Here is a 7,535-nt window from a genome sequence, read left to right as displayed (position 1 = left end):
ATACTACTCGGGGACTACAGAGCCTGTGACATGGTGGTTAAAGTACTTGGCTGTGTGATGTTTTGAAGGTGAGGCTATGCTATGTAGAGTTATAATAGATTAAGGTACACACTACTTCAGTATGATCTCTGGTTAACTGATAACATCTTCAGGGGCCTTCTACCAACCGAGAACATATGCATAGATACCATCCGGTTAGGACTGCAGTGTATCTCTTGGGGGTGGGGAGGAGTGGAGGGTGAGGGGACACAGTTTGACCCATAACCAGGACCACCTTCCACAGCGTTCTTGGCTTGGGTTTTGTTTCAACCGCCCACCCAGTGTGAGTGCAGGTCTGGGGCACACAGGAGGAGGGGGGCTTCTAGGCTCTCTTCACTCGGAGGGTGTGGTCCTTTTCCTGAAGGGTGGCTTGGGGAAAGACCTGGGCTTTGCCTTTTGTGTCCTGTCCACGTGGATGCTTCAGTTTGAAACCCCGGGGATTCTTGGTTTTCTTGCCAGCTTACCTGGATGCTTAAAATTACCCTGGGGAAAAAAAAAGCATTGTTTTAAATTCTCTTTAGGGGAAAAAAATGGAGGTTAGAGGATCCGGTCTTCCACTCTGCAGGAACCCAAATGCTGAGGGTTGTCATTCTGACTGGGTTGTGTCCCCTCTGTGCTCTCCCTGCACGGGATTGTGGGTCATTATTTGTTTTCTTGGAAAAGCTTTTATGCTTTTGTTTTCCTTAAGAATCTTATGTACTCCTCACTAGAGTATGTAAGTTATCCCTCGTAACTCTTGGCTTGTATGACATTGGGGGAAAAAGCAACCCACAAAAACAAATAATGACCTTTTTCTGATTTATAAAACTTTTCAACAATCTGGAAGAGTATAAGGAAAACGAAGGAACAAAACAACCCCCAAATCACCATCATGAAAGCTAGCCGTGATGACCTTTGATGGACTGATTTTTACTTCAGTGAAAATCCACACAAAACATATACAGGTCACCTTGACGACGACAATGACGGACGGATGACTCGGTGGGATGGATTACCTTCTTCAAGTTGTGCTGCCATCTTCACCCCTCTCTTGGAATTGTTCCTCCTCCATGAACATCAACCCAATGCCCCCTAAGCATAAACTCCCTCTCGCCCCCCCCACTTTGCCCAGCCCCCACACCCGGCAACTCTGCATCGCCTTTAACTTCGGTATGTCTGTCTACAGCTTCATAGACATGAACTCCTCATACATACAAATGAGCTCACCCCCTAGCTGTCCTCCTGCAGCAGGCCTGATTTCATCCAGGGTCCCCCAAGCTGTGCCATCCATCAGGACTGCATTGCTTCTCACCACGAAGTCCTGCTCCGTGGTGTCAAGAGACCATCTGGACGTCCATCTGCTGATGGATCTTCAGGTTGTTACTACTTTTGGGCTAGTGTGAGTAACACTGCAGTGAACATGCTTTTTGCCTCGTGATATGGGTCCTTGTCAATCACATCCTCCTAAACACACATGTAGGCGCCCCGAGAGGCTGGTTGGCATTGCGGCTACTCTCTCTGCAAACAGGAGTATAGGAGAGGTGAGACCAACAGCAGCCCCGTGGAGGCCCACAGGGCAGAGCAGGGCACCGCGGAGTTACGGTCAGAGAGTTAGCAGAATGGAGAGGGCTTGGGACCCAGAGATGAGCTTACTGGCCACCGAGCAGATTAACCATGTGCATCCTCAGGGTAGCACAGGCCTAATACAGCACACGTGGAGGAGGTGGCCTGCAGAAGGACAGGTCATCCAGGGCCTGCAGGGAGACCCTCCTGTTAGCGGCCTTACTCTTCCCTTTCCTCTCTTCTGCAGAGTAACTCTGGAAGCCCCCTCGTGTGCGAGGTGAACAAGACCTGGATCCAGGTGGGGTTGGTGAGCTGGGGCTTCAGCTGCAGCAGGTCCCGGTTACCAAGCATCTACACCAGCACTTCCCACTTCAACCAGTGGATCAAGAGCCAGGTCAACGACGTGAAGTTCATCAGCCGAGCTGGCTCTGCCTTCCTGAACCCCATCGTCCTCACGGGCTACATTCTGCTGGTCTCCTTGGGGTCCCTATGGCTCCTGTGAGCAGAGGACACTCCTGGGGGCGGCTTCCCTCTCTCCTCTGTTCTGCCCTTAGGAGAAGGAAGGGGAGACCAGAGAGACATGGGCCATCAGGGCAAGGTATCCATGGGGGAGGGTTCCAGAGCTACTGTCTTCTCTATCGTCCACAAAGATGCCCTTGAACACCAAGCCAATGAAGTCATCTTTCTTCTCTATTTGGGCTGTATCCCTGGAAGCGTTCAGCGACCATCCCGGTGTATGTACCTCCACTTACCAGGCCTGGCTGTCCTATCATGCCAAGTTTCTCTAATAGGGGCACCTGGGTTGTGAACCTGTGTCGTGGGGCCTCGGGCGAGCAGCCTCTTCTGTACAGAGGAGAGGAGGCTGGCTGAATAATCCTGTGTCTGCTCACTCATCCCAGCAGGCCAGCGAGCCCCCAGGTGCCAGGGACCTGCTCACGGGTCTCTGACCCACACTTCCTCTTCGGGCTAGCCTGGGAACTCCGGACAGCTCAGCTGCCGTCCTGCTCAGTGCCTGCGCTCTGGAGCGCCGACCCCTTGTCCTGCCCTGAGAGGGTCGGCACAACCTGACCAGTTCTTTCTGTCTCTCCCCAACCTCACATCTTGGCAGGGGTCAGGAGAGGTGTGGGGCCTGTGTGGAGGCGAATAGCCCCAGAACTCCTGATCTGCGTTGGTGCCCATTAGGTTGGATGCTGGAGAGAGGACAGGCTGACTGGAGCTGAGAGGAGATGGAGTCCTGCCTCCTGTGGGCTTGTGCAATGAGGGCTGCCCACACTTGAAGGAACTATCAGCCATCACGCCCCCTCCCGGCCCATGGGCATGATTCACTGCCTTCTTAGAGTAAAGCACTATCTGGGCAGCCAGGGTGTCTTCAAGACCCCCCAAAACACAAACCAGTTGCTGTCAAACCCTTGTTTTTCCCAACAGCTTCCTCGGCATCTAATTCACATCTCATACAATGCAGCAGGTAATCACAGCAAGAAGAGCTGTATAGTCCTCACCACGGTCCCGGTTTAGAACATTTTCTTCAATCTCATACTCATCCTTATTAGCTCCCCATCTCCCCACCCCCACCAGCTTCCCCTCCATACACGCAAGGATCCATTAATCCAGGTACTGTCTCTATTTACCTCTCCTGGGTTTCCTATACAGAAAAACATAAACAACTCACAAGAATAACAAAGTAAAAACAGATCAAACCCTCAATAGAAAAGCCAGAAATATGAAAAACTAGAACTGGATTTAAATGGATCATCCCAGAGCGTAAATGACAGCACGCTACATTGTAACCCAACTGCATCTGCAAGAATCCACTCTCGGATACATGGGGCACTTGGGCAAAGCTGGTCATCTCCAGGCCTCTGAGGTGCCCTGGGAGCAGGTTCAAAACATCAACCTTTCGGTTATACTACTTGGAGCCCTGAGCCATTTTCACTACCCTGGGACTCTTCCCCTCTTCCCAAGACCTTCACCCAGGGCGGTGGAATTGATGTCAACTCCTGGCGGAGGACTCTCTAGGACAGAGCAGAACTGCCCCAAAGAGCTTCCAAGGCTGTGAATCTCCATGGAAACAGACGGCCCAAACCTTCTCCCAAGAGGAGGCTGGTGGATTCAAACCACCGACCTCCTGAGGGACAACCAACCACTTAACCACTGTGCCACCGGGCGCTGCTTCCATCCCAAGACCAGGCCTTTCCCAACATTAGAGTCCTCCGTTGCTTCAGCTTACATTTTATCGGGCTGGCATTTTCCAGCAGCGTGGGGCCAAGGGTGCTGGCAGGACTTATCCCCCCATGACTTCTGAGATGTGTCCTCCAAGCAGGGTCACGGAACCCCTGAAATGGTCCCTGAACTCGGACGCTAGATAGAGAAAGTGGCTGCCGGCTCCCAGACCCGCGCCACGGACACCATCAGCCCTCGGAGAGTGGTCCCCCGCCGCTCCTGAGCAGAGGCATCTCTGAAGGAGGGGGCGGGAAATGCGGCATCGATCGCGATGATGCGGGACTGGATGCATTGTCTACTTACTATCAGGGTTTCTGGGCCGAAGCCCGCCATCGCCGCCGCCGAGGTAGATCGCAGGCTGGCGGGAAGCTGGGGCCACTTCCGGATCCCAGGCGCCATCCTGCCATCCGCCATCCGCCATCCTGGAGGTTCGGCCTTCGAGCGAGGCCACATGAACCCAGCCAGGGCCACGGGCTGTGGGAGGTGGTAGGTGGGGGCCCAAGGTTCGGGATATTAGCAGTTTCAGGAAAATGCGTGGCCCAGCCGAGTGAGAGAGAGAAGGGCCAAGGCGGGCAGAGGCCATGGCGAGACCACAGGGCACCCGCCATCGCGACCACACCTTCACGGAGGCCGGGCACGAGCAGCGTCCTCGCGGGCCAGACCCCAGGGACGCCGGGAGCTCCGGCTCCGGCAACCACTGGGGGGCGCCACCGGAGCCCAAGCCCCGCCCCCTACCTGCAGCGCCGCGGCACAGTACCCGGATGGAGCCCTGGCGCCGGACTCGGGCCTGCGGGCAGGGTTTCCCGAGCCTGGGGCCATCTGTCCCCATCCATGGCTGTGCTGTCTTCCTGCTACTGCTGCTGAGGCTCACGGGTGAGCGCCACTCCCTGCCTGCCCCCCGCACCCCCTCAGGCCGCCCCCTGCCCTCCTCTGACGGCCCCGTGGTCTTCCGCAGGTTGCTTGGGCGTCGGGGAAGCCAGGGACGCACTGCCGCCCTCGGCTTTGGCCCACCCCGTCCCCGATGGCCCCAGGCCTCGTGTGGCCAGGCAGGGCCCAACCACGCCTGCTGCGACCACCACACCGGTCATAACGACACCGATCACCCAGGTGGCGGCCCCAACCCCCCAGGTGGCGGACCCGACCCCCCAGGTGGCGGACCCAGATCACTCGGGGCGCAATTTTACAAACCACACGTCAGACTTCCTCCCCGGTGAGTAGAGGCAGCGGTGGTGCAGGAGCCGTGAGCACCTTGGGTCCTTGGGATGGACAGAGGGGTGGGAAGAAGCCCCCCGAGACATCCAGTGGTTCCCAACCTTCTTAGTGTCGCGACTCTTTCATGTTATGGTGATTCCCCCCACCCCACCTCAACCATAAAATTATTTTCTTGGCTACTTCATCACTGCCATTTTGCTACTGTGATGAATCAGGTGACCCCTGTGAAAGGGTCGTTCGACCCCCCAAAGGGGTCGTGACCCACAAGTTGAGAAGCGCTGGACTAGACCTTCTGCGGTCCAATATGTATTGAGTACAGATTGTGGGCCAGGCCTAGTGGTCGCCGGTTGGGAGAGACCTTGGGGTCCTCCCGTCCTAGTGAGGGAGGGAGGACAAGGGGATGTGCTTAGGGGCACAGAACTCACCTGTGGGGCTTCCAGGAGAAGGGAGAAGGAAATAGAGGGCACGTGGGAGAGGGGGCTGAGGGTGGACGCCTATGGGGTGCTCAGCCAGGATGGAGGTGCTGATGGTGCACCAGGCTGGGCATGTGGGGACGCCCTGGGACTGAGGCCTGGGAACAGGGAGCCAGGGCATCTGGGCAGGGCTGGGCATCTGCACCTGGGCAGCATGATCCCTCATGGAATTGGGCAAAGGAGGGTGATTGGATGGCTGAGGCTGGCAGAGCAGGAGGTCCAAGAGAAGGAGAAGAGAAGACTGGAACAGCCCATCCCTCACCATGCGCCCCCTTTCTCCTCAGCCTGTGGCTTCTCCTTCGAGGAGGACCCCACCCTCAGGGACTCGTTGGCCATGACGCGGCGGTGGCCATGGATAGTCAGCGTGCGAGCCAACGGCACCCACATCTGCACCGGCACCCTCATTGCCCCCCAGTGGGTGCTGGTTGTGGCCCACTGCCTGGTCCAGTGAGTCGGGGCCCAGGTGGGTGGTGGAGGGGCAGATGAAGGGGTGGCGTGTCACTCTGCAGCGGTGGCCTCCGTGGAGTACCACAGCCTAGCCTCACCTCACCTGACTCCAAGCTGGTGAGCTGGCTGGCATCCTTTGGAGCACACAGGCCCCATTCTCCCTTGGCCCTGCCCCTTAATCATTTAACCTCCTCCACAGAGGCCCCTGTGGAGCCTGGCCCTGATATGGGTACCGGGAGCAGAGAGGGGATGCATCACCCCTCTGGGGTGTGTGGGGTAGACAGAATCTCTCAGGGCAGTCTGAGCGGTGTGAGTACATGGGTGATCTGATGTTCAGTGCTGGGGGAGTGACTTGGGGACAGGTAGGTACTGACCCGGAGGTCTGATCAGTGGAGAAGCATGCTCTAGCCTAAGAGCCAGCATGGAGACGCAGAGGGACCCTGGCTGACCCAATGGGCCTCAGCCTCCCTCTAGGGGCAACATGGGGTGCTAGAAAGAGCTAGAGTTTGGAAGCAGAGAAATCTGGATCTGGGCCCCAAGGACATCACTTCCTCCCTTTACATGGGTCACTGCGCTTCTCTGAGCCTCCGCTTCCTCCTCCATAACCTGAAGGGCTGTTGTGAAGTCTGGACCACACAGTGTGTGCAGGGCCCTACTCATATCTGTTGTGAGGAAGAGGAGGGTCAGGTGGTCTGCTGGGATTTGCCCAAGGGCAACATTGGGAGGAGGGCAGGGACTGAGGCTGGGGCAGGGTGCTGGGAGCTGATTGCAGACTTCCCCGTGGTTCCCTAGGCGTAACGTTGCCTATTCTGTACTGATGGGGAGCTCCGTGATTGACCAGCCGGTGAAGTATGCCCACAGTGTTCCCGTGGGCCAGGTCATTGTGAACAGCAGGTACCGGCCCCGGCGGTACTGGTCATGGATCGGCAAGGCAAATAACATCGGCCTCCTCAAGCTCCAGTCGATGTTCAAATACAGCCAGTATATCTGGCCCATCTGCCTGCCTGGCTTGGACTTTGAGGTGAAGGAGGGCTCCATTTGTACCGTGATAGGCTGGGGACACGACAGCATTAATGGTGAGTCAGAAACCTCCCAGGCTGGTGGGTGAGGGAGAGGACCTGGGTGCAGGCTGGGGCCTGGCCATGGACCAACATCCCAAGGCATCTTCCTCAAAGAACCCACTGCCCCTAATGATGGGCGTTGGGTCTCTACTCCAGTACTCCCTCAATGCAAGAACACTTTGTTCTAATAACCTGGCACTCTGTGATGCTCACCTTCCCAACACGATTGCTGAAGTCAAAATAGGTGCATAAGCAAATGTGGTGAAGAAAGCTGATGGTGTCTGGCTATGAAAAGATACAGCATCTGGTGTCTTAAAGGCATGAAGTTAAACAAGCGGCCATCTAGCAGGGAGCAACAAACCCCGCATGAAAGAAGCACACTAGCCTGTGTGATCATGAGGTGTCCACGGGACCAGGTATCAGGCACCAGAAGACCCCAAACAAACAAATATATAGATGCAAATGATGGGGGTCTGAGTGGAGCCCCAAAGTCCATCTGTAGACAATTAGACATTCCCTCATAGAAGGGTCACAAGGAAAG

The 7,535-nt window shown here is 56.2% G+C and overlaps 2 protein-coding genes across 2 annotated transcripts in view; both read left to right on the top strand.

Moving 5' to 3' along the window:
* PRSS46P (serine protease 46) overlaps positions 1-2,274 on the top strand; it is a 41,255-nt gene extending 38,981 nt beyond the window's left edge. The window contains exon 5 of the mRNA XM_045297653.1: positions 1,829-2,274. Within this exon, the coding sequence (XP_045153588.1) occupies positions 1,829-2,083 (255 nt within the window). The 3' untranslated portion in view covers positions 2,084-2,274. The remainder of the gene's footprint in view (positions 1-1,828) is intronic.
* A 2,108-nt stretch (positions 2,275-4,382) lies between these two features.
* Positions 4,383-7,535, top strand: part of PRSS50 (serine protease 50) — a 7,436-nt gene continuing 4,283 nt past the window's right edge. Inside the window, exons 1-4 of the mRNA XM_004704161.2 lie at positions 4,383-4,674; positions 4,757-5,011; positions 5,771-5,933; positions 6,726-7,009. Of these exons, the coding sequence (XP_004704218.1) occupies positions 4,383-4,674; positions 4,757-5,011; positions 5,771-5,933; positions 6,726-7,009 (994 nt within the window). The remainder of the gene's footprint in view (positions 4,675-4,756; positions 5,012-5,770; positions 5,934-6,725; positions 7,010-7,535) is intronic.

The sequence above is a fragment of the Echinops telfairi genome, unplaced genomic scaffold (genome assembly GCF_000313985.2).
Source record: "Echinops telfairi isolate 266 unplaced genomic scaffold, ASM31398v2 ScPeMD7_7420;HRSCAF=8458, whole genome shotgun sequence".
Taxonomy (NCBI): domain Eukaryota; kingdom Metazoa; phylum Chordata; class Mammalia; order Afrosoricida; family Tenrecidae; genus Echinops; species Echinops telfairi.
This window is presented reverse-complemented; position numbering and strand designations above follow the sequence as displayed.